This window comes from Pipistrellus kuhlii, unplaced genomic scaffold, assembly GCF_014108245.1.
Source record: "Pipistrellus kuhlii isolate mPipKuh1 unplaced genomic scaffold, mPipKuh1.p scaffold_m20_p_38, whole genome shotgun sequence".
Lineage (NCBI taxonomy): Eukaryota > Metazoa > Chordata > Mammalia > Chiroptera > Vespertilionidae > Pipistrellus > Pipistrellus kuhlii.
The window spans coordinates 3,286,154-3,312,412 of NW_023425538.1; the positions used below are offsets into that span (position 1 = coordinate 3,286,154).

The following is a 26,259-nucleotide window of genomic DNA, read 5'->3' on the forward strand; positions in this document are numbered from 1 at the left end:
GGTCAGAGACCCCAGAGCAGAAACACTGTGATCAAGGATAAAAGATTTGACTGTGAGTTCTGTTTAAAGTCATTAGCCAAAATATAAGAATATATGGGAGACTAGACGTTTGTAAAGGGTCAGGGTCAGTCTAGATGACTCGGAGGTCAAGTTCATTCAGAGATAGGACAGTAAGAGATAGTATATCAATAGGGTCAGAGATCAAGAAAAAGTTTAGAGGTCAAGTACTATTGGTGATATGAATAAGGAAGAAGTTGAGGTTGGGGTTTAAACAGTAAGGCCAACCAGGGTCAGGGGGTCAGAGGACCTGCTCCTGGGGTGGGGAACGGAATTCGCGAGTACGTCGGGCAGTCTCAGCTGCAGACATGGTGAAGGCTTTCATGAGGAGGCCATAGCGGTCCCGCTGGTTGGCCTGGAGCCTATCCACATAGTGCTCTGCAAAGGCTGCCAGGGACTCTACTCGGTGCTGCAGCTCTCGGTCACAGAAATATTCCAGCAGGTGGCACATCTGTGGGAGAACAGCCATGCATTAGGAGGGATGGTGGTCAGACCATCAGGATTTCCTTGAAACTATTTTGCTTTCTGTCCTCCTCTCAGGGGCTCTGACCTAGTCTTGCCACCATCATCTCTTGTCTGGATTCGTAAACCAGACTTCTCCATGGTCTCATTTCTCCAATTCATTTCCCACTTGGAAACCAGAGAGATGACTTCACTGCTTTATGCACTTCCACAGCTCCCCACTGCTCAGAACAAATCTGGACTCAAATCTCACCATTGTCTCCCACCCAAGATGAATGGAGGTTGGAAAATGAAATACCTAATGGAAGTCCTATGGTCCAGACCACATAGCCCACCTGTAATTTCACAGACTCTGGCAACTTCATCTGGAGAAGCCCCTCCTCCAAGCCTTCTTTTTCCTCTTCTGTTGTCTCCTCTTCCTCTTTTTCCTCATCTTCCTTCTCCTGTGACTCTTCCTCCTCATCCTCCTCCTTTTCCTCTTCATCTTCTTCTTCCTCCTCCTCCTCCTCCTCCTCCTCTTCCTCTTCTTCCTCAGTGAATACTTCAGGCTCAATCATCTTCAGTATCTGTTTCACATCCTCATCACCAAAGACGCCCATCACCTACAGAACAAAGCCTGGGTCCTTCACTGTGGCCTGCAGAGCCTCCATAAGTAAGTCCCAGCATCATTTCCCAGATCTGCTTTTCCTGCGTGTGGCAGGCTCATTCCTGCATTGGCTATATGGCTCCTCTCACAAGCAGGAATGACATTTCTCTGCCCTGACATTCATCCTCCTTAAGATTCCCTCAAATCTTTATCCTGTGTCCCACCCTCATGGTCCAGACCACATAGCTAAATAAAAGCAACTTTCCCTTCCCAAGTGTCTATTCTCCCAAGCTTCAGCATATGTGCCTTTGAAACAGGACACACCCTATACCTGATGGATACCCTTATAGCTTCCAGCATTGCCAGTTCTCAATCAACATAATGGAGATGCTAACAGATGGAAGGAAATTGGGTGGATAAAAGGGAAGAAGAGTTGAGAAGGAGAAACAAGGATGAATGGGGGGAGAACTGGGTGGCTGAATTAATACATGGAATAGTAAGGGTTTTAAAGGGAGAAGAAAGATGAATGGGTGGATAAGGAATGGAGAGGTGAAGTAAAAAGTGGAGGAAGAGATGGGAGGTGAAAATATGACAGAGGATAAATGACATATGGATAGGTGAATAGGTGAATGGATTGTCTGATAGATGCATGAGCAAGTAAATGAGTGTATGGGTAAATAGTAAGTAGTCATGGGATGAGGTGGTAAGGATGGGTGAATTTGTGAATGAAAAGTTGGGTGAATTTGTGGGTAGGCATATGGATGAACTATTAGATGGGCATGTGAATGAAAGGGTACACAATATAAGGGATGAATAGAAGATGGAGACTGGGTGGATGCGTGAGTGGATGAATAAGTGTAGGTGGTTGGATGGATTCATAGATAGGTGGATGGGTGAAAATACATATGGATAGACAGTTATGTGTATGGGTGGACAGGTAGGTGGATAATGACAAACGGATAAATCTATGATAGTGCATGGATGTACATATGGATGTATGGATGCACCAGTGGAATCAGGATGATAATTAGATGTATGAAAAGGAAGTTAGATTTTAAGTAAATGGGTAGTTAGATAGATGAATAAATGGCATGGTGAACGAACTGATGTATGAGTAATTAGAAGGCTAAATGAAAAACTAGGATGAAAGTTGGACAGATTGACACATTGGTGGATGGATTTATGGTTGGAGAATGGAAGAATAAATAGATGTACGAATGGTGGTTGGTTGGGAGAATGAATGGAATAAGAATTTAATAAATACATGAATAGATGACAGATTAATGAGTGGAAGGAAAAGTGAAAGTGAATGAAGGATGAGTAGATAATGGAGGGATAACTTGAAAGGTGGAGGCTGTATAGATGGAGAGATGAACGGGTGGTTAGATGCATAAATGGAAGGGGGTTGATGCATGTGTGGACAGATAATTTGGACTGTGGAAGACTGGGGCAGAGGAAAGCAGGAGGAAGCCATTACCAGCAGGGTGGACACAAGCTTGAGCACAGGGACAAACTGGAACTCCACAGAGCCCCCGACAGGGTCGCGTGCGTGCTGCCCACCACCTCGAACTGCCTCCCCCAGCATTCTCAGTGCTTTGTCCCGCAGGGCCTCCAGAGGGATGCTGGGGCTGAGGCGGGCTGGAGCTTCTGCCATCCCAGCAGCTGTCAGGGCAGCCACGAAACAGGGGGGTGAGAAATGGTGTGGAGGTCGCAGGGAGGTGGTGATGCCCACGCCAGGCAAGCCGTGGCGGCGGGGACCATTATCCGTGCCCTTTCCAGGTGGGAAGAGGGTGATGGTTCGGGTCTCAGGCGTGAGGGGCACGATGTACTCAGAGAGCATGGAGCGACGGCTGCGACAGGCGCTTTCCAGGTGGATGCTGATGAGGAGGTCGTAGTAGCCAGCGCGCAGAGGACCAGGAAGGTGCGCGTCCTCCAGGGCGTGCAGCAGCTGCGCCTGGTCCACATGGCTGCACAGAGCATGAGCCACGCGGTTGTTGCCCAGGGCGCACACTGCGCGGTAGAGGCGGAGTGTGTGGGAGTGGAAGCGCTGCAGGTTCAGGCGCTCGGACAGCTCCAGGATGTCCATGCACCTGTGGCAAAGATGAGCCCCAGACAGGAACAGAGCCGGCAGAGGAGGCGAGAGACAGACACAAACCACAGAGAGGCAGAGGTGAGTAGGTGAGTTTTGGAGGCCTCAGCAGGGAATCCCAGTGCTCTGCTGAGCCAAGGTTCTGTACCGTCTATGGAACTGGGTAAGAAGTCTCTGAATGGTTCTGGACGTCCCTAAAGGGTCTGGGGGCACCCTGGGAATATCTGGCATCTGGGATATCTGAGACTCTATGGAGAAGATCTTGTGACTCTGACATGTATCTGGGATACAGAACTGAGCCTGACCCTCCCTCCCAGGGCAGGTCTGAGTATCCTGGTTGTGTGTGAGCACCACTAGAATGTAAATGCTACTAGGGTAAGCCATTTCAGTCTGTTTGGTGTTTTTCTTTTACTTTCTGTATTCATCAGCACCTAAACAAGACTTAGCACATAACAGGTGTTCGATAAGTATTTGTTGACTGAATAAATGGATGTGTCTGGCCCACCGAGTTATACATGAGCATTTCTAGAATGTTCGTTCTCAAGGGCTTGATGGTCTACAGCCTGGAATGCCATCAGTTACATAAGAAGAGCTCGAAGCTATTTGTCATGTGAGTGAATAAAGGAAAGATGAGGCATGCCGGAAGCCTCCTGGGGTGAGCCTAGGATTCCTGGCCATGTTCAGAGTCCTTAAGAGTATTCTTGCGATTCATGTCCACCCAGGTGTGTCTGGGTCGCCTGGAGTGGGTTCAAAGAGATCCATGCAGCGTACCGAGAGATCCTGCGGTGCACCAGACCTCTCCAAGGAATGTCCAGGACCCTCCGATGTGCACTTGAGGCCCCTTGGTGGAGTGGGTTCTTTGATATGGACCTAAGATGGGTTTGGAGCCCTGTAAAGTGGGTCTGTGGTCCCCTGTGAAGGACCTAGGATCTCCTGAGGTGAGTCTGGAGTTCCTTGGAGTGTATCTGAGAATGCCTGGACTGCGTCTGGGTCCCATGAGGTGTGTCTGGGGCCCACTGAAATGCATCTAAGGTTCCCTGCAGTGTTATTTGGGACAGTAAGGTAGGTGTAGGTCTGGACCTTCTAGAGTGTTGTCTGGAGTCCCAGAGTATGGGGGGGGCACTGAGTTGGACCCAGATTTCTGTGGCCCCCATCCCGCCCCATCCCCCGCCCCACCGCATGTCTTGCAGCGGAGGGACACTGACCGGTTCTCCTCAGGGATGTGCAGCGCCATCATGATCAGTGGCTCCTGGCACTCCACGGCCCAGCCCAGTCGCTCTCCAACCCGCCGCGTGTCCACCTGCAGGAAGTGGTTGGGCATGCGGCTCCACGAGATGGGCATCAGCATCTGCACCTCCAACCGCGGTGGGCACTGCGGGGCCGGGTTCTTGCGCTCGCTCAGAAACATGGCGGCAGACAGCGGCATGATGTTCTGGGGGCATAGTGCACTAGTCAGGATTTCCAGCCCTCCATCCTGCCACCCTGCTTCCAGGGAGACCTCCGGGATTGCCCCCTCTCGTACAGCTACTGTTCCACCTGGCCTGCCACACCTCCCACTGTGGCCAGTGCCATCACTGCACGCTTACCTTCTGCTTCCCCAGCTCAAATTGGACGACATGCTGGTGAGTGGGCAGGACAAAGACAGCAGGAAAGAGCTTTGTGTTGGGTTCCACCTGGCAAGGGATAACAGCAGGATGGGGAAGAGGGTGAGCTGCAGGTGGTGTTGACTCTGGAACCCAAACTCTGGGGCTGATTGTCCCATCCTGATCCTGCTGGCACCTGCAGGTCCAAACTAAGGCACCGTAGGCTTCACATTGGCCCTGAAGCCACCCTTGGGCCGCACCCCTCTGATCCAGCCAGGTCTAGTTCCTGGGTCTCTGTCCACATCATGTCCCCCACCACGAATGCCATTTCCACTTCTCTCCCAAGTATACTCTTCTCCAAAATCCAGCAAGCATCCTCTGACTCCCTCTCCCCCCAGCACTTCTAATCTTCCCAGTGGAATCCACCCAGCCTCCACCACCACAAACACCACCATCTGGAAGCAGCCTTGCCAAAACCAAACCTGATGAGAGAGAAACACCGATCGGCTGCCTCCTGCACACTCCCCACTGAGAATGTGCCCGCAACCAAGGCACATGCCCTTGATCGAAATCGAACCTGGGACCCCTCAGTCTGCAGACCAATGCTCTATTCACTGAGCCAAACCGGTCAGGGCTGTCCTGTCTTTTTAAGGTCTGGACTCCAGGGGTGTCTGGGAAGGTTGTTCCAGGATGCAGGGACATGATGCTAGTGCTAAGTTGAAAGGTTTGGGCTCACCTGGAAAAAGGTGTTGCTCTCTTTGCCATTGGCTGTAAAGGTCATTAGGCCAGTGGCCAAGTCTACCAGGCAGCCAATGACAAGGTCTGTGTGGCTGATCCGGCCCTGCTGCCCAGGGCTCACGAAGTCTCCGCCCCACACCATGTAGCAGTTGCTGCACTTGAGGCTGGAGGAGACAGGGGTAATCAGTGCATGGGTCCTCAGCCAAAGCATTCTGGACCCTGGATAGCTTCTTCCCCAAGCTCCCAGAATACTGCAACCTCAGGGCTCATCCCCAACCCTCCACCACTGAAGACCCAGCACTGAAACCCCTCACCCCAGACCCTGAGTCCCTCAGAGCTAGAATTCTTAAAAGCTGGCGGGGTGTCCTAGAAGGAGGAGAAGGAAGGGGAGCAAAGAGGAGAGAACAGAGAAAGGAGGTGAGGTAGACAAAGAGAGCAAGATGAAAAAGGAGGAGTAAACAGAAAAGAATAAATGGAAAAAGGAGAAGAGGAAGAAGAAGAAGAAAAAGCAGAGCAGAAGCCATTGGAAGAAAATAAATAGGAAGAGAGGAAGAAAAGGAGGAGGGAAGCTTCTGAGCCAGGTGCCCAGCGCTGATGTCCCACCTCCCACAGTCCCACCCCTCCCTGGCACCTGCTGTGGACGTTGCCTTGTTCATCCCCCATGGTCACTGTCACTGCCCGGACCTTGGTGAGGTCGAAGTTCATGTCATGCTGATGGTAGTCAGGGGTGACCCAGCCCACCCACACGCAGCTGGGTTCCTGGCCAGCAAATACCCTCACGGAGTAATAGTACTGGAGAGGCAAAGGGAAGATCAGTGGTCAGTCCAAAAGAATGGTGACATAGGGCTTCCCTGGGACTTTAAGTGGGTTTCTCGGGATCCTCAGTGTCTTCTGGGAATTTAACAAGTCTCCAGATTTGAGACCCCCCTGGCTCTATATCCCTCTGTTTCTGCGTTTATTGATGTATTTCTAAACTCAGGAATCCTTTGGGAGTATTTTGTGATACTCCCAAGTTTGGGTCTCCTCAGTTTACAGCAAAGTTACAAGTAAACAATGGCCAACAAACAGCTCACTAATTAGCTCACAAATTAACTCACATAGTCCTTACACTTACCATCAATTGTAATAACCTTATAATTACCATTTTGCTGATGGAAAAAATCATAGAGTTTTTTGACAAGAACACCCAAGTGGCATCCAGATCACCCATGATCCCAACATGGCTGTTTGCCTCAGAAAATGTTCTAGATTTGGGGAATCCCAAAACTATTGGAATAACTGTAAGTTTTGTTTCCCAGGAATATGTTAGAATAACTTAAATTTGGATATATTGAGTTTATATGGGTGAATACAAATATTGGGGCCCCAAGTTTATATTGGTTTATCCCTTGGATGTTTTTAGATCCCTGGGAGTTATGTTAGTATGCTTTGTAACTTCACAGTGATTCCCACAATTTTTAGGCTTTATGCATCTAGGAGTTCAAAGGAGTCTCCAGTGTATATTGAGGTATGGCAGTTCCTAGGAATCACAACATGAAATTCTGAAATCTGACAGGTTTCTAAAGTTGAAGGTCCTTGGTTCATACCGTGGTGGTGTTGAGGATGATCTCAGGGTCATCACGGTTATCAGCAGGCACCACCTCTCGAGGGAGTCGGGGCAGAGTTGGAGTGGCTGGTGGCTGGGTCATCATGGCAGCCTTTTTGGCCTTGAATAAGAACCTGGTGGTGGGGAGGAGAAGTTGCATAAGAACTAGCTCTCAAGCCCAACCCTCCAATTCTCCTGACTACGACATTCATGCTGCCCACATCTGTCCTAACTACATCCTGTTTCTCATACTCAAGGCCTTACCCCTAGAGCCGTGATCGGCAAACTATGGCTCACAAGCCCAGATGTGGCTTTTTGGCCCCTTGAGTGTGGCTCTTCCACAAAATACCATGGCCTGGGCGAGTCTATTTTGAAGAAGTGGTGTTAGAAGAAGTTTAAGTTTAAAAAATTTGGCTCTCAAAAGAAATTTCAATCGTTGTACTGTTGATATTTGGCTCTGTTGACTAATGGGTTTGCCAACCACTGCCCTAGAGGATAGAATTCTCAACTATGCCAGCCTAATCTATTCTGAAAGTGCTGCGCTCTGAGATTGTGAATGCTGGTTGACCCAAATTTAGAGGAGCATCTGGGAACATGGAGCTTCCCTGGGGGGCATACAGTGATCCCCCATGTCAGCATTTCTCATATGCATTTCTCATATGGGTGTTAAAGGAATTTGGGAAAGGACCATTTTTCTTGTGTGGCACTGTCTGGTACACTGAAAGCAAATAGAATTGATGGAGACCCTAAGAGCAGCTGTGATAACCCAAACTGTGATAATCAAAATCTTCTATCATTTCCAACCCCACCCCCCCAAAAAAAGACGCAGAACTACATCCCATTGAAAACCTACATAGTAGGAGAAAGCTGATTTCATTTCAATTCAAGTTTAATGCCTTCTGAGGGCATCCCTTGAAATAGTTTTGGGTGTACATGTGAGACACAGAAATGACCCTGACTTAGAAGACCACTGGTATTCACTGGGTCACCTTGGGATGTGGTCAACTCTGCCAAGATACTGAAGTCCTCCCTATAAAGTCCATAGTTAATGAAGCCCATTGGGTGAAATGCTTTGAGGCCCACCAGGTACCCCAAGAATAGTGAAGTTCTCCATAGACATAGTGGGGTACACCAATTTTACATTCTCAGGCGAATTAGAGCTTCCTAGGAAAATAAAGGTGTTCACTTGAGACATGATAGGATCCATCAGTATTTTGACTTACTTAGCATATATGGGGATACCTTGGGATACAATGGGATTTATCAAGTTATTGAGGTTGTCTAACTGGGGATCCCAGGACAGACCTAGGCCTCACCTGGCCCCACCTTGACTCACCCTCTCTTCTTGTTCTTCTCTGTTGTAGCATCCTTCTCATTTTCTGCCCTAGCAGGCTGGGCCTCTGTCCCAACCTGGAGGGTGCCTCCGGGTGCCCCCTCCTTGGCAGTTCCCTCTTTACCCCCCTCAGCTTCGCCCCAGCGCCCAGCTGAGCGGCGCAGGTTTTCATAGTCTGTGTCAGGCTCTGCTGCCCAGGCCTCATCCTCAGCAGGGGGCTGAAGGCCGGGGGATGCCAGGGGGGTGGCCCCCGCAGTGCAGCGGAAATGCTGATGGAACTGGACTGGAAGGCTCAGGCGAAGGAAGAGCATCTCCACCAGACTGTTCTGGGAGCCCCAGGTGCGGTGGGTCAGGCGCAGGCAGGGGGGTGTATCCACAGTGCCGTCCACACGGGCCACCTGCGGGGAGGGACAGGAAGCACTGAGCCTGATAGGTGGGCTAGGCTATCGGTCCTAAACCCGGTTACACACCGAGCCACCATTAGGCCTTAGAGCACCTGTGTGAGAATCAGTCAAAAGTATCCCCTCCTCTGGGTGGATAAACTCCCCATGGGGCAGACAGTTTGGCCATGGGTGTGCAGTCAGCCCTCTGTCAGCCTTTGTCTGGGCACCTGGTGGCAGCCCTGGTCAGATACTGGGATCACTTTCAAAACCTACCTATAGCCATGGCAGATTTTGCTCAATGGTTAGAGCATTAGCCTGTGGATGGAAGAGTTCTGGGTTCGATTCCCTGTCAAGGGCATGTATCCTGGAGGGCATGTGTGGGAGGCAACCAATTGATGTGTCTCTCTCTTTCTCTCTTTCTCCCCTTCCTTCCTCCCTTCCACTATCTCTAGAAATCAATGGAAAGAATGTTCTCTAGTGAGTATTAAAAAAAACCTACCTACCGGTCAAGGGCATGTACCTTTGTTGCGGGCACATCCCCAGTAAGGGGTGTGCAAGAGGCAGCTGATCAATGAATCTCTCTCATCGATGTTTCTAACTCACTATCCCTCTCTCTTCCTCTTTGTAAAAAAATCAATAAAATATATTTAAAAAAAAACACAAACAAAAAAACTAAGCACAGGCCTTACTCCAGACCAAATCACCCATCCACCCATCCATCAATCCACTCATCCATCCAACCATCCATCTGTCCACTCATCCATTCATCCATCTACCTGTCCATCTACCTGTCCACTGGTCTATCCATTCATCCAAACACAGATATTTACTGATTACCTACTGTATATCAGCTACTGTTCCAGGTTTTGGGAACACAGCAATGAACAGAACAAGGGTGTTTCCGTCCTGGTCTTAGGAAGACATCTTGGGGAGAGCAGCCCAGGGTTTTTTGTTTTGTTTTGTTTTTTAATATATTTTATTGATTTTTTACAGAGAGGATGAGAGAGGGATAGAAAGCCAGAAACATTGATGAGAGAGAATCATCGATCAGTTGCCTCCTGCACACCCCCCTACTAGGGATGTGCCCACAACCAAGGTACATGCCCTTGACCGGAATCGAACCCGGGACCTTTCAGTTCGCAGGCTGATGCTCTATCCACTGAGCCAAACTGGTTTCGGCAAGCACAGGGTTTTTTTAAGGTGCCCCAGAAAAAAATTTATTATACTTATAAATGGAAACATAACACTCAGAAAAATGCACACATCATAAGTGCATAGCACCTTGAGTTTTCAGAGTGAACACACATGTATGCTAGCACCCAGAAGGAGAAACAGAACACAACCAAGCCTCCAGGAGTCCGCTCAGTGCCAGTTTAGTCACTACCCTCTCAAGGACCATGCGAGCTTCTGATGAGGGAGATGCACCAACCTGGCCTAAATAAGGGACAGAAGCAGGTAGAGGGACAGATTTCTGTCCTGTGTGCTCCAAGTACAGACTCTCAAAAGTTTTCTAGTTCAGTTCAAAGGAAAAGAGATACCAATCCTGCCATAAGTGTATGAAAGACCATGCTCTGGTTAATGTAATATACTCTGCTGTACTGAATGCAGTGTGTAATTTTTGTCTGCGGCTAAAAACTAAAATCTGTATTCCAGTTAATCATTTAATTGCATATGTGAGATTTGCTTGCTGTTACAGTATAAACACTAGGTATCATAGGATTGAAAATAAGTTATATTATCCTATCTAATAAAAAATAATATGCAAATTGACCATCATTCCAACACACAAGATGGCTACCCCCATGTGGTCAAAATGGCTGCCCCCATGTGGACATAAGATGGCCACCACAAGGTGTCCAGCAGGGGAGGGCAGTTGAGAGGGACCAGGCCTGCAGAGGAGGGCAGTTAGGGAGGACCCAGGCCAGCAAAGGAGGGCAGTTGCGGGGGACCAGGCCTGCAGGGGAGGACAGTTAGGGGTAAACAGGCTGGCAGGGGAGCAGTTAGGTATCAATCTGGATGGCATGGAAGTGGTTAGGGGTAATCAGGCTGGTAGGCAGAAGCAGTTAGGGGCAATCAGAAAGGAAGACAGGCAAGCAGTTGGGAGCCAGCAGTCCTGGATTGTGAGAGGGATGTCTGACTGCCTGTTTAGGTAGGATCGGGCTTAAACAGGCAGTCGTACATCCCTTAAGGGGTCCCAGATTGGAGAGGGTGCAGGTTGGGCTGAATTTTGTGTACTAGGCCTCTAGTAGTTCATAAAAGCTGAAAATGAGAAATTAAACCCACAAGTGAAATGTTTGAAATGATTATACTCATGTCTACATAAGATGTGATTGGGACATCAGGTACTTATAGTGATGATTTAAGTACTGAAAACCAAGCTTTCTTTCTATTTTGGTTTATTGATTTGGTTTCATTTCCATTATGCTATGTTGTATAATCAAAGCATTGTAATTTTACTTAAAAATACATTATTTAAGACCAAAAAAAGTTTTATGGAGACTCCATCAACAATTGGAGAGGTTGATGTCCCTCTCAAGTTGACCTTCTGAAGGACTAGCTGCTGAGATAAGGGACTAGCTCTGTGCTCCTCACCAGCCAAAGAATTCCCCTCTACCCTGGCTGGTGTGTCTCAGTTGGCTGGAGCATTGCCTTGTACACCGGAAGGATTGACTCCCAGTCAGGGCATATACTGGGGCAATTTGGGGCCAGTGTGGGAGGATGTTTCTCTCTCTCAAATCAATTTTTAAAATGTAAAAAGAGAATTCACCCCAAACTGTGCAACTAAGATTTGCTGTCCCCAGACTGAAGGCAGGATCTTCTCTCTCTTCCCTTCCTTATAAATCCTGTTTGGACATTGCTCCTTGACAACAGCCTACTGACCTCTCCCTCCTGTGATTTGTGTGCAAAGTAACTAAATGTCTGAGTTATCCTTTCACAGTAACATCCTCCTAATTTATCACACCACAGATTAGCTTTGCCTGTTCTTGAACTTTCTACAAATGGGACCCCACAATATGTGTTCTTTTGTGCCTGGCTCTTTCACTCAACATACTGTCTGTGAGGTTTGTCCATGTGTTGTGTATATACTAGTTTGCTCACTTTCACTGCTATCTAGCATTCTGATCTTTGTGTTGTGAAGACCACTGGCAGTGGCAGGAATTGGGAAGTTCATGGCTACTCCATCATCTTCTCCTGCCCCATCCACCTCTCTGGTCTTTTTCCACTCTCACCTTCTACTGTCAATAGGAATCTTTCCAAAACTCAAATCTACACTGTACATTTCCCTGTTTAATACCCTTCAACTTTTATGTAATCTTAAAATGCCTCCTCACAAAGACTTCCTAATTACAAATAGAGAGTGACTTTACAGTAGGGAAATTTGTCAGACTTTACCTTAATTATAGAGTCTAAGTTGACATAAGACATCAACTTAGATACAGAGACATCGTGTGCCTCCTGATAGCCTACACTACTTAAATGCTGCAGAATCCCTGCCAAATACACAGAACCTGAGCCTAACCATGAGGAATCATCAGACAAGCCTGAACCGAGGGGCATTCTGCAAAGTAACTGGCCTGTACACTTCAAAATGTCAATGTCATGAAAGACAAAGAAAGGCTCAGAAATGGGGGGGGGGGGGCGCACTGGTAAGATATGTACACAGATAATAATTTAATATTAAAAAAAAGAAAGGCTCAGAATCATTCTATTTTAAGACTAAAAGTATAGCAATAAGCGCTATATTGGACCCTAGACCAGAAAAATAAAAAGGGACATTATTGCCACAATTTATAAATTTTAAATATGTGTTGTGATACTTTATACCAGTGTTAAATTTCCTGATTTTCATAACTGCACTGAATCTAGTTCTGTAAGAGCATAGTCTGTCCTGAAGAAATGCATATTGAAAGTTTAGGGGTGCCCTGATCGGTTTGGCTCAGTGGATAGAGCATCGGCCTGCGGACTGAGAGGTTCCAGGTAAGGGCATGTACCTTGGTTGTGGGCATATCCCCAGTAGGAGGTGTGCAGAAAGAAGCTGGTCAATGTTTCTCTCTCATTGATATCTCTAACTCTCTATTCCTTTCCCTTTCTCTCTATAAGAAATCAATAAAATATTTTAAAAAAGAAAAAAAGAAAAAAGAAAGTTTAGGGGTAAAGAGGCATGATGTCTCCAACTAACTCAAGTGATTCAGTAAAAAAAAAAAGGAAGATTGTGTGAGAGGGAGATCCAAACAATGCCATGGATGGGGAAACTGGGGCTCAGGAAGAGACAGGCATATGCCCAATGTAAGGGGCCAGCTCCAACTCTGTCTGGTTCTAAAGCTGAACCTCAGTCACACAGGATCAAGTTCTTCCCAGATTGAGAAAAGGACTATCACTTTGGTCGATGGGCGATATTTATGGTAAGAGCCTGACCTTGAGTTCAATCCTGGGAAAGAAAAAAACACTGGAGTCTAAAAATTAGGACACTAGCCCTAGCTGGTTTGGCTCAGTGATAGAGGGTTGGCCTGGAGACAGAAGGGTCCTGGGTTTGATTCTGGTCAAGGGCACATGCCCGGGTTGTGAGCTTATCCCCCAGTAGGGGGCGTTCAAGAGACAGCCAATCAATGATTCTCTCTCATCATTGATGTTTCTATCTCTCTATCCCTCGACCTTTCTCTTTGAAATCAATAAAAATGTATTTTTTTAAAAAATAGGATACTAAAAACAAATAAATGAACAAACAGAAAAGACAAATAACAATTGGTAACGAGGGTGCCAAAATCTACTCAAGGTTTATATTTCTTCTAACTTTGTTCTATGATCAGATAGTTAAAAGACTGGAAATTTCCAATGGAATAATTTAATCCAGCTTCTCATTCCTTCATTTCCCCATTTTAATAGGCAAGGTACCTGGAGCTGAGAAAGGTTGTAGTTTGCCAAGGTTATACCCTACAAGGTGGCCCTGGGAACCCATCACTCTAACATCCCCTTGTACATGGTTTGCCAGCTAACACGGAAGGAAAGGAGAAACTCCGGGAAGAGAATTGCAGGGAAAATGAGGTCTGGAGGCAGATCAGAAGGTACTGAGTGGAGTCAGTCCTCACCTCATAGTGGGGGTGCTCAAGGGGCACAGCCTCAAACTGGGGAAGGCTTTTGCTGAACCAGGTGGTGACCGGGCGTTGCATGTTGATGGCGAATGGCTCAAAGCCTTCCTGAAGACCACAGATAGCAAAGAACCGCAGGGAGCTCACATCCTGGCCCAGGTTCAGATGGCCCACCTGGCCAGGTCCCAAGCTACAGACTGGCAGGAAACCTGGTGGGAGGGCGTGAGTGGGCAGAGGTGAGATAGGTGGGCAGGGCAGAGCAAGGACTTGTAGGGAGGGGATAACGTGGAAGGAAAGGATGGAAGAGGGGGAGGCTGGAACGGGCAGTGTATGGTTGGTTCAGACAGAAGAAAATCAGAAAGGGGCCATGAGGCCAGCCCTCACCATCACCAATCTCAATGTCGCGGAAGGCTGTTTCGGAACCTGAGTCAGACATGAGGATCTCGCCATTGAGGGTGAAGATAATGGTGTTCTCTGTGAGGTCAATCATGCAGCCCACAACATCACCCGACTGCCAAGGACGCCCAAATGGTTCACTGCCCAAGTGCCAACGCTGGCCCTGTGAGGAGGCAAGGGGAAGATGTGGCATGAAAGACACACACAAAGAAATGGAGACCTAAGAAAGCAAGGAGAGACATATAAATATACACGTTACAAAACATCAGGTCCAGGGTATGTGGAACAGAGCAGTGGTCATCCCCATAGTTTACCCATCTTTCCCCACATGTGTATCCATGATCCCTGGAATGTAAGGAACAGGCTTTTATGCTTTTGCTTCCCTTCTGCTTAGGTTCTCTACTGAGTCCATGGGTTGATGCAGGGAAGAAAGAAAGTATAGACAAATAGATAAATGGAAGATTGGATGAGTTGTTGGATGGATAAATAAATGAATTAATGGAGTCCAGCTGGCATGGCTCAGTGATTGAGTGCCAACTTATGAACCTGGATGTCATGGTTTGATTCTCGGTCAGGGCACATGCCTGGGTTGTGGACTCAATCCCCAGAGTGGGGTATGCAGTAGGCAGCTGATCAAAGATTCTTTCTCATCATTGATGTTTCTATCCCTCTCACTCACTTCCTCCCCTGAAATAAATAATAGTATTTTTAAATGACTTAATGGTTCCATATACTAAATTATTGAATAGATGAATGGATAGATAAGTGAAATTACAAATTGATTAAATAGGTGAGCAGCTGAATTAACAAATGAATAAGTGGAAAAGTGGATGGTTAAGTGATTATCTAGACTAGGGGTGTCGAACTCAATCAGAGAAGGGGCCAAAATCTAAAATCCAGCCTAAATCGCGGGCCGAATGGTTTACTGAACAGTCATAAACTGTCATTGTGATGGAAACGCAGCGGAGTGCAGTGATGACAGCGCGGTGTGGGCCACATTGCAAGGCCTGGCGGGACGGATTTGGCCCGCGGGCCTTGTGTTTGACACATGTGATCTAGACAGATAATTAGATGGATGGAGAGTTGGATTTGTGGATGGATTAATGGATAGCTGGATAGAGAGATGGATGATGGGTAGATATATGTATGGACAGAGAAAGAGGGAAGGATAGATGGGTGGATGAATGGGTGAGTAGTAAGGTAGATGTGGGGATGGGTAGAGAGTGGGGCACAGACAGAGGCAGGGCTGACGTAAATGAGCTGTGGGAGGGACTACAAGACATGGCAGAGTGGAGCCCAGGGAACTACCCACCCGGTGCCCGTTGAAGACATAGGCCAGCTCATCAGCTCCCAACTCCATGTCAGGCCGCAGCTCAGGCCTCGCCCAGCCCACTCGCATCTCGCCTGTGGTGACTGCCTCAAACTCGAAGTACCAGCGACCACTCTGCACCGCGTAGGATTTCTCTGCCCGGAAGATGCGCACTCGATCCCAACGGGACTGGCTTTCTACCAGACCTACAAATGGGGCCAGACAGAATCAAAGAGGCTGGATGGGGAGTGGATACAAGGCAATGAGAGGATGGTGGGAGAAACCAGTGAAGGTAAGGCTGAGAGAAGAAGGACAATTGTTTGGTGTTAGAGGAGAAGAATTGGGAAATCTCAGACTAGACAAAGGTAGAAGGGACCTACTGAGTGGAACTTCTCCCCTTTGGTCTTTAGCAGTCAGAGTTCTCAGAGAAGAGATACTGACAAAGACATAGAGGGAGGAAGTCAGGTCAGTCATGGTCATAGTCTGGGGCTAATGAACAAGATTACAGTTAATATTTAGAATCAAGTGTTGAGAGCTGGAGTTGAGAGTCAGGGTTAGGGAGGAAATAAAAATTGGGGTTGTAACAAGGGGTTGAGAAATTGAAGGCTGGGACCATAGCCAGGGTTAGGGGTCAAGGCTGCTGTTAGAGGAAAGCAATGGATCAGGGGTCAAGTTAGGGGTCTCTGAGATCTTGGCTGGGTGGCTCCATGTATTAGCTATAGTCCAGAGGTTAGGGGTTAAGGATCATACCTGGGGGTCAGGGATTGGAGTCTGGGGTCAGGGTCAGTGCTCATTGGGCTCCTGGTCTGGTGGCTCAGTGTTGCAGTCATAGCCCAAGCAGAGTTTGCATTAAGTTAAGGTCAGTGGGTAAGATCAAGTTCAGGGTTGGGGGTAGAGGTTCAGTATTGTAGATGTAGCGCATTCAGAGGTTGAGTTGGCTCAAAGATCGGGTCAGGGGTGGGGGCTGGAGGTCAATACTCACTGGGCTCCTGGTCAGGTGGCTCAATGTTGTAGCCATAGCCTAGCAGGGTGCGCACAGCTTGGCAGAGGCTGTCCCTGTTGCTGCGCTTGGTGGCCTCATCCAACAGGCGGTAGGGCACTAGGCGAGGGTTTCGGCGTGCAGGGATGTCCTGCACAGCACTGTAGCTCCAGCCCTGGGCCACACGGTCTCGGGCCCACACATTGTGCCCGTTCTCTGCCAGCCGGTCCACCAGTGTCGTCTGTGCTGGCGTTAGCCGCACGTGGCTCAGGTCCAGTGGTGCTGGTTTGTACCCGTTGCTCATCATATACCTACAGGTGTGGTGGCACTGGTGTATAAGCTCAGTGCTATGGGACCACTGACTCTGAACTGACCCTTGTCTCCAGGATCCCAGGGGCCACGAATCTTGGAATTTCTGACCTTTGATCTTTGACATAGGGTCTATGACTCCCTGAATAATCTTGGAAATGCTTTATCTTTGACCCCAGGATCCTGTGACCCTAGTTAAAGCTTTGATTCCACTGACCTCTGACTTCTGTGACTCTATCTTGATTCTGGGAGCCTCAACTCTAACCCTGGAATGCTCTGATCTTTCACCTCTAGCTTTGAGGCTTCTTATCCCAAGACCTTATTGCTCCAAACTCCTAGCTTGGAAGCCCTTGACCTCTGAACCCTGGTCTCTTTCCCCAGGACCTCTCACCTATAATTTTAGGATCCCTTACAAAGTCTCACCTCTTCCCATTGATTCCTGGCCTCTAACTTAGAGATCTAGCCTCTGCATAAAACTCTGGGGCCTGACATGCTTCTATTCTCCCTCTAGAACTCCTGACTCTAAAATCCTGACACTTCCCAAGACACTCAGCACTGATTTTAGACCCTGACCCCTGAGCCTATGATCTTCAACCAGTGGCCCTTTCTTCTCTGACCCCAGTCCCCCCACAAGATCCTTCAATCATGGCAGCCCCATACTTTATTCCCCAGTGGGACCCAGGCCACCCACACTCACGTCTTAGGGAGTTTTGTCTTCTTCAAGTTGTCCTCCGCCTTCTCGTCTGCCATGCCCACATGGCAGCCCAGAGCCAGCAGAGTCCTGGGATGGAGGGTGGGATTACAGGGTCACCCCACCCAGTCCCTTGCCCCATGTCTCTCTCCTGCAGCCCCTGTTGCCTCTGTCTGTAGGTCTCCAGCTCTCTTCATATCTTCCCCCCAGCTTCCTGGGTGTTTTTGTTCCCACCTCTCTGTCTTAGTCTCTGTCTCTCTGACTCTGTCTTGCCCTGTTTCTTTCTTTGTATCTTTTGACTGTCCATTTTCCCCTCTGCCTCTTTCTGTCTCTCTGTCTGTCTGTCCCTTCTTAATTATCTTGCCTTCTGCCTCTATCTCTCTATCTTGCCCTATGTCAGTTTCTGCCTCACAAGCCTTGCCTCTCTCTCTCTCTCTGTTTCTTTTGGCATTTTTCCTCTCTCTCTCCCTTTCAGTCTGTCTCACTCTCCCTTTTTCCCTTTGCCCCTGCTCCATGGGACCCCCTCTCCCCACCAGCCCCTGTTCCATGGGACCCCCCTCACTTGAGTGTCTCCCCCGACATCTGCAGGTTGTAATTCCTCTCAGGCTCTGGTAGGCTGTGGAAGTTCACAAGACATGGGTGCAGCCTCTTATTGTCATCCCGAACCTGGAGAAATCCCGGGTCAAGTTCTGGGTTCCCTCTTCCCTTTCCCCAACATTCCCAGACTGTGACCCCTAACCTCCCACCCTTAGTTCTGCCACTGGAAACCCAAGGACAACAACCCTCACCCCATGCTGTAAAGATCCTTCCCTCAGCCATTGGCCCCTCCCAATAGTGAGCCATGCCCCCCCTCTGCAGCAAGTCCAGCCTGATGTTGCACGTAGTCACTTACCGGGCCATAGGTCCAGCCTTGCTCAATGCGAGTCAGAGCCCAGAGTTCATGGATATTCTCTGCCAGCTTCTCCCGAATCCGCTCCAGATGGGGAGGCAGGACAATCTGGGGCATAGACATCCGTGAGCCCCTGAGTTCTTTCAGCTTGCACTGTGACCCCTCTTCCAGAGAACATGTGCAAGCTCTGTCTTTCCCTGCCCCCCAGCATGCTCTTCTGACCTTTTCTGCTATTCCAACCCTGCTCCCCATCTCCATGACCTGACTCCAGAATTGGTACCAGCCAAGTAAGAACTGAGCATCATCAGAATTAAAGGGTCGTCTGGAAATGGGTCTGTCTCTCCCATGTCCAGGAAACTCCAGAGGACAGAACCCGGGCTTCCTCAGTTTCTATCATTTTCCCAGGCCTGCCCAGTCCAGAGGAGATGCTTGGAAAATGTTTGCTGAATGAATGGTCAAGTGTCTTTCTTTCTTTGTACAGTGAGGATTTGAACAATACTTAACTCATAATACCTCGTAAGGATTCAGTGAAATCACTTCCATAAATTATTAAATGTATGTAGTTTATCTAAATGTCTGTCACATAATAAATAATTATGTGCCTAATAAATATTTATATTGTTGCTATTCTCCAGGCAGGAGATAGTTGAACCAGGGTGGTCTGTGGGGAGGAGAGGGAAGGGGATGTGGATGTACAGGCGGCTGGGGGTTGGAGAGGGAGACATCAAGAAGTTAGGCCCAGGGCTCTGGCCTGGTTACAGGGAAATGGAAAGTTCATCCCTGAAATAATATTACTAATACTACTACTAACAGGAACTATATTGAGTACTTACTATTTACTCAGGAATGTGCTAGGCACTTTGCATTTATTAATTTATCCACACTTCACAACAATGCTATGAGGTAGGTTCTATTGTTATCCCCTTTTCTCAAATGAGGAAACTGAGGCACAGAGAGGTGAAGCCACATGCTCATGGTGACATATTAAAAATCAAACCCTTATGATCAGTCTTTCTTACTTTTTTTTAAATCCTCTCCAGAGGACATGCTTTTTTATTTTACAGAAGGAGGGAGGGAAGAAGGAAGAGAGAGAAAAACATCAATCAGTTTCCTCCCATACCAGCCCTGAATGGGGATTGAACCTACAATCCAGATATGTGCCTTGACCGGCGATTTAACCCACAACCTTTTGGTATATGGGACAATGTTCCAACCAACTAAGCCACACCGGCAAGAGCGTGGTCAGTCTCTTAAACACTACTTAAATCCCCTGCTATAGGGACATGCTTGGAGGGAAGGTGGGGAGTTCAGGTTGGAATAAGGGTAGTGGGAGTGGTAGATAAGATCACAGGCTTTGGAATCACACTGCCTAGGTTCAAATCAGCAGTGTGACTTGCACAGATTGTTTAACTTGTCTGTGCCTCTTTTTCCACATCTGTAAGTTGGGGGTAATAATAGTCATTTCCTTAGGGGGCTATAGTGAGGACTCCCTGAAACGGGGAGTCTGCCTTAAGAGTCCTTTGCCTCCTCCTCTCTACTTTAGTTCCCCTCTCTATTAAACAAGATTCCTAACTTCCAGCTCAGCTCCCCACCTCCCTGACTCCGAAGGGAGTCTGCCTCACCGGGAAACCCCTGCAGGACAGGCACTACCTGTACAGTGTCCACGGGGCAGGGCACAAAATCGGTATGTGAAAGGCAGCGGCTTGGGCCCACCAAGTGGGGCCCCCGGGGCCCCTCCCGCCGGTACTCCTTGATGGGTTCCAGATGGAGTCGCTCTCTCGGCAGCACAGCCTCATGGCATGGAGCATAGCCAGGTGGGGGGAGGAACTTGAATTCACCATGTCGGCCACCAAGAAGGAACCGCACCCTGATGGGAGAGTGAGGTCACTGGAGAGGCAGGTTACAGGGGTGAGTCTGTGCTCAGTAGCAGTAAGGGAGCAATCAATCCTAGGGTTGGTGGAAGGTTCTGAGAGACCTGAGATCACTGGGCAGTCAAAGGATAATAAAGGTTAAAAAGGAGTCAGAAAGGATATTCTAAAGTCAAAAAGAATGTCTGAGGTCAATAGGAATCATTGGAAAGTCAAAGAAGGAAAGTGTGGATCTTTAGAGAGTTAATTTAAGGCCACAGAATGTCTTTTGGAGGCTCTTGGTCAACAGAGCATTTGGGGATATTAGAAGGTTTTTGGGAGACCAAGAAGGTCATTTGGGAGTCACGGAGAATCTGGTGTAACTATGAGATAACCATAATTGCCCCTGAATGGGAAGTCACTCACGGAGCTTATGGGTCATTGGGAAAAGGCTGACTGATTGAGAGGTCTTTGAAATATGTGGGGTCACTCTGGGGTCAGCGATTGAAAGATCATTGAGAGATGTTGGAGTCACTGAGAAGTGTTTAAGAGTATGGAGTCATTAGGAATGTCCAAGGTCATTGTGGATTTATTGGAAGGGTCTGGGGTATTTAGAAGATTATCATCATATTCTGGAGTCATTTGGAGGTCACTGGAATAGCATAGAGTCACTGGGACAGTCTGAGATAATTTAAGAGTCTGAAGTTTTTAGGTCATTGTGAAAGTTTGGGGACACTTGAAGGTCACCAGAAGAACCTGGAGTTGGGGAGAAGCTAAGGGCACTGGGAGGACACTGAAAGTGTCCAGGGTCATGTAGAGGTCATTGGGACCTTTACCTATGAGTCTGACAGCTCATCTTAAAGATGAGCTGCTGGGTGTTGACAGCGCTTGGGGAAGCCGTCTCAGGACAGTCCCAGGTCTGGGGACTGGCAATAGGACAGGGGCAAGTCCTTACTTTACACCAGCTGAGAAGCTGACGACAGGGAAGAAGAGCCCATCAAGGTTGAAGGCCTCGAAGACGCCCTGTACAGGACAGCCATTGATCCGGAAGGAGATGGATGGAACACTGAGGTCCAGGCAGCAGCTGACAACATCCTCTGGGGCCAGGAGATGCTGACCTGGGGAAGTCACTGGGCGTGCCACATGTCCTGCACCAGGGTCATCAGGGAGGATTCAGAAGTCAGAGGTCCCATGGGACCAATGATCTCAAGAGACAAGGGGCAGATAATAGAGAATATTATGGAGTTTGGATCCTGGGAACTCTAAAGTCAAGTGTTTCTGTAACAGGCAGATATCAAGGCTCCCTGAGGTTAGAACCCATAAAGCTGTGGGGACAGAGATTAAAGGCTTTATGGAGTTAGGACTTTGGATTCTTTGGAGTCAGAAGTCAAAATTAGAGGTCATAATAATCTGGGCAGTTTTCTGGGATCTCTAGGGTCACAGATCATACATCCTCTGCGGTCAGAGTTCTGGAGGCTATGAAGAAATGTATTATGAACAGGATTCTGGAACCTTTAGGTATAGGGTCATGATAAATAATCAAAAGTTGGCCTGTTTGGGGGATCAGGATCCTAAGAACTCTAAGGTATGCGGTGAGAAGCTTGGAAACTCTAGGGTCAATGGTCAGGGTTGGTCATCCCCCAGAAGGGTTCAGATACCTGTCCAGAGATGCAGCCCATCGAAGCCGTAGGAATAGAGGTCATCGCCAACCCCGTTGCCGCCCCAGCCCTCGCCACCCCCAGGGTAAGGGCTGTAGCCCTCAGTGAGGGCCCAGCCCACCCGCAGGTGGGTGGCCTGAGCTGTCAGGAATGGAGTCACTTCATCCACCATCACCTCAAAGTACCATTTTCCATACTGTGTAGTGCCCTCTGCTCGGCCCACAAAGATGTTGGGGCGGATGCTGTAGGAGAGAAGGAACAAGAGTGGGGGTGAAGGAGAGGTGGAGAGGAGAGCCAGGTATGAGGGAGAGGAAGAGGGAGAGGATGAGAGGCAAAGAGACAGAGACAGAAAAAGAGATATATACACAGGAAAAGCAGAGAAGCAGAAGCATGAAGGCAGAGAATACAAAACAGACAAAGGGAGAACAAGCAGAGACAGCAACAGAGAGAGCAAAGACAGAGATAAAAGAGAGATGGATGGGGGGAGAGATGAGGAGGAGAAATAGAGACAGAAACAAAGAGTGAAAGGAACAGACAGATGCAAAAATTAAGAAGGGACAGAGGACAAGAGTGTGGAGCCAGGTGAGCTGGGACAAGAGCAGACAAGTGTGAGGACGAGGTGTTAAGTCCAGGGTGGGAGATGGAGGAAGGGACTCTCTTAGTCAGGGTGAAGTCAGGCTAGGTTCAGACCTGGTGACATAGTTGATGAGGTTTGTCTGTAGCAGAAGCTCACGGCCAGGGAGCAAGTTCTCGGTAATGAGATCTTGATTGGAGCGCACAGCCACACCATTACACACACACAGGGAACACAGCACATCCAGCACCTGGAGGTCAAGGTCAGAGATCATGATGTAAGGGCACCAAGGCAGGAATCCATGAGAGGCTCTGGGTGGGAAGCCAGAAGTAAAGGGTGGTATGTCAGAATAGGAGATGGACATTTTTATTGAGAGGAGGTAGAGAAAGTGAGATATCAGGGATCACAGAGAAAGGTCAAGGGTCAAAGAGAAAGGTCAGGTGAGACAGTAGGGACCATATGAGTTGGGATAAAGCAACAGCAATATAAGAAATTAGTGTCTGAAGTATGATGTTAAAAGGAAAAGGCCAGAAAAAGAGTGAAAGGGCTATATTAGTGAGAGAGCACAGGGGTCAGGGTGAGATTTGAGATCAGCAGGGGTTTCAAACTAGTGTCTGCCTCCTCCCTGGCAAATTCTGCAAAGTGAGCAGTGGTGGTGTAGACATTTAGGTGTTCAATGCAAATCAGGACCAGGGAGAGCATCCCCTGAGGTGGGAAAAACAAGGGGGTCACCACAGGACTCCCAGGCCCTCCCTTCCTTGCCTTTCTTTTACTAATTTGTATTTCTTCAACAGCTAGTGACTGTGAGTTCCCGGATGGGTAATATAAATCTGTAATGTGGTTAGAAATAATACAGGTAGGACCTGTGGCAAAGTGGAGAGTTTGTATGTACCGAAACAAAGACTATAAAATTGAAAAATTATAGGAAATTTAAAAAGCATTTCATAGATCTAATGAAGCATATGTATGGCCCCGAATCCATTCAGAACCATGTGTTAGAGGCCTTATGTTAAGATGGAAGCATATGGACCAGTTTGTCTTAATGGACAGTGTCGGCATGGGGACTGAAGGTCCCGGGTTTGATTCCAGTCAAGGGTACATGTCTGGGTTGCGGGCTCAATCCCCAATAGGGGGTGTGTAGGAGGTAGCTGATATTTCTATCTCTCTCCCCCTCTCTTAAATCAATAAAAAAATATATTTTTAAAAGATGGGAGCATATGGAAGAGGAATCCAGGTAAGAGATAAGATGAGGGAGGGGAGGGAGGATAGTGGAGAGTTCTGGGGCTGTGGGGCCAGGGTTCAGAGTTAAGGGATGAGAAGTAATGGGTGAGGGCTGACCTTGTGGTTCCTCCCATGCTTGTCCAGAAGGGAGATGATAGACTTGATGTGGTTTTCTTGGATGATATTTAAGACTTCAGGACTCTCAATCAGGACACAGTACAGCACCTCTAGGATTCCTGCATGGTTAACAGAATGAAAGGTGAGGTGGCTGTGACCCTTCCCTCCCCCAAATCCCTGTCTCTTCCCATGAGCTCTCCTACCAGATGAGGCTTCCAGCCTATCCAGCTTGCTGACCAACCAATCCAAATTGTTGGAGAAGAGGGCACAGTTGGTACGATTGCCACGGATCAGAGAGGCTGAAGGTGGAGAGATAGATTAGACCCAACAGTACTGGGACCTGTGGAGTTCCAGGGAAAGTCATAACTAGGCCCCTTTACCTAGGAGTTCATAGAGCAGGTTCACAATCTCTTTCCAGGACTCAGCGGCCTCCTCCCCAGCAAATTCTGCGAAGTGAGCAGCGGTGGTGTAGACATTTAGGCGGTCAATGCAATTCAGGACCAGGGAGAGCATCCCCTGAGGTGGGGAAACAAGGGTCACCCAGGAGCTCCAAGTTGTCCTTCCTTGCCTTTCTTGGATTTACTAATTTGTATTTCTTCAACAGTTAGTGACTGTGAGTTCCCAGATCCACACCAGCACAATAGCTCCATGTCCCCCTTCAGTCCCCACCCTTCTTGGCTCCCCAGATAAGTCCTGTCTTCTGTGTCTCTGTCCCCAACATAATACAGCCTTATTAGCATCAGGACTGAATTTGTGCTTCTCTTTCCCACAGTTTTCTTTCCATCCTTTTCACTTCCAAGCATCCCACTCCTCGTCCCAGTTGGCCCAGTTCAATCGCCACACTGACCATTAGAGAGATTTTGTTGTTTTACATTTTAGTCTTCTGTCTTTTTTATTGTGAATTATAACAGATACATAGAAAGCACATAAGACATATATAGTCAATTGTTACTCATGATATTTATGTTCTGAAAAGTCCCCATGAACAATGAGCTAGCAAATCCTGAACCATGACTCCCAGGAGAAACACAGGCAGTTCCTCTATTTAGTAACAACAATTTCATACTCTCTTGTTTTATGTGCATTTCTGTTTAAAAACACTGATTTATCACAATAGCAGACATCAAGATATATTACCAAGCACGGTTCTTAAAACTGCCTGGTACTGGCACAAGAACAGACATATAGACCAATGGAACAGAATAGAGAACCCAGAAATTAATTTCAGCCATTATACTCAATTAATATTTGACAAAGGAGGAAAGAGCATACAATGGAGTCAACACAGTCTCTTTAATAAATGGTGCTGGAGCCGAAACCGGTTTGGCTCAGTGGATAGAGCATCAGCCTGCGGACTGAAGGTTGTGGGCACATCCCCAGTGGGGGTGTGCAGGAGGCAGCTGATTGATGTTTCTAACTTTCTATCCCTCTCCCTTTCTCTCTCTAAAAAATCAATAATATATATATATAAAAATAAAAAATGGTGCTGGGAAATTTGGTCAGATACATGCAAAAAAATGAAACTAGATTAGCAACTTACACCATACACAAAAACAAACTCAAAATGGCTAAAGGACTTGAATGTAAGATGGGAAACCATAAAAATCCTACAAGACTCCATAGGCAGTGAAATTTCAGACATATGCCATATATTTACAGACACAGATCCTAGGGCAAGAGAGACTAAGGAAAAAATAAACAAATGGGACTACATCAAAATAAAAAGCTTCTGCACACCAAAAGAAACCATTAACAAAACAAGAAAGCCCACTGCATGGGAGAACATATTTGCCAATGTTGTCTCTGATAAGAGTTTAATCTCCAATGTTTACAGGGAACTCATACAACTTAACAAAAGGAAGATAAACAATCCAACCAAAAAATGGGCAAAGGACCTAAAAAGACACTTTTTGAAAGAGGACATTTAGAAAGCCAAGAGACATATGAAACATGCTCAAAGTCACTAATCATCCAAGAGATGCAAACCAAAAACGACAATGAGGTATCATTTACAAGTCAACAAACGACAAGTGCTGCCGAGGATGTGGAGAAAAAGGAACCCTCCTGCACTGCTGGTGGGAATGCAGATTGATACAGTCACTGTGGAAAACAGTATGGCGTTTCCTCAAAAATATAAAAATGGAACTCCCATTTGACCCAGTAATACCACTTCTAGGAATATATCCTAAGAAAACAGAAATGCCAATCAGAAAGGATATATGCACTCTTAGGTTCATAACAGCACAATTTACAATAGCTAAGATTTGGAAACAGCCTAAGTGCCCATCAGCTCTGCTCTCTTTTTCTCCTTAGCTCTTGCCACCATACCATATAAATTAGAAAACAATGGTACATCTTGCCATCAT

At 47.6% G+C, this 26,259-nt stretch overlaps 1 protein-coding gene across 8 annotated transcripts in view; it reads right to left on the reverse strand.

Moving 5' to 3' along the window:
• The window catches only part of RYR1 (ryanodine receptor 1), a 125,639-nt gene that overhangs the window by 82,394 nt on the left and 16,986 nt on the right, over nt 1-26,259 (reverse strand). For all 8 annotated transcript variants that reach the window (XM_036408257.2, XM_036408255.2, XM_036408253.2 and 5 more), the window contains 23 exons: nt 24,274-24,409; nt 24,097-24,192; nt 23,894-24,012; nt 22,672-22,805; nt 21,982-22,223; nt 21,279-21,471; nt 20,127-20,343; nt 18,480-18,584; nt 18,150-18,253; nt 17,594-17,677; nt 16,591-16,898; nt 15,612-15,814; nt 14,288-14,462; nt 13,904-14,112; nt 8,437-8,831; nt 7,102-7,234; nt 6,147-6,307; nt 5,514-5,679; nt 4,781-4,867; nt 4,400-4,626; nt 2,583-3,195; nt 855-1,121; nt 308-508 (listed from right to left, as the gene is read on the reverse strand). In XM_036408257.2, the coding sequence (XP_036264150.1) occupies nt 308-508; nt 855-1,121; nt 2,583-3,195; nt 4,400-4,626; nt 4,781-4,867; nt 5,514-5,679; nt 6,147-6,307; nt 7,102-7,234; nt 8,437-8,831; nt 13,904-14,112; nt 14,288-14,462; nt 15,612-15,814; nt 16,591-16,898; nt 17,594-17,677; nt 18,150-18,253; nt 18,480-18,584; nt 20,127-20,343; nt 21,279-21,471; nt 21,982-22,223; nt 22,672-22,805; nt 23,894-24,012; nt 24,097-24,192; nt 24,274-24,409 (4,575 nt within the window). The remainder of the gene's footprint in view (nt 1-307; nt 509-854; nt 1,122-2,582; nt 3,196-4,399; nt 4,627-4,780; nt 4,868-5,513; nt 5,680-6,146; nt 6,308-7,101; nt 7,235-8,436; nt 8,832-13,903; nt 14,113-14,287; nt 14,463-15,611; nt 15,815-16,590; nt 16,899-17,593; nt 17,678-18,149; nt 18,254-18,479; nt 18,585-20,126; nt 20,344-21,278; nt 21,472-21,981; nt 22,224-22,671; nt 22,806-23,893; nt 24,013-24,096; nt 24,193-24,273; nt 24,410-26,259) is intronic.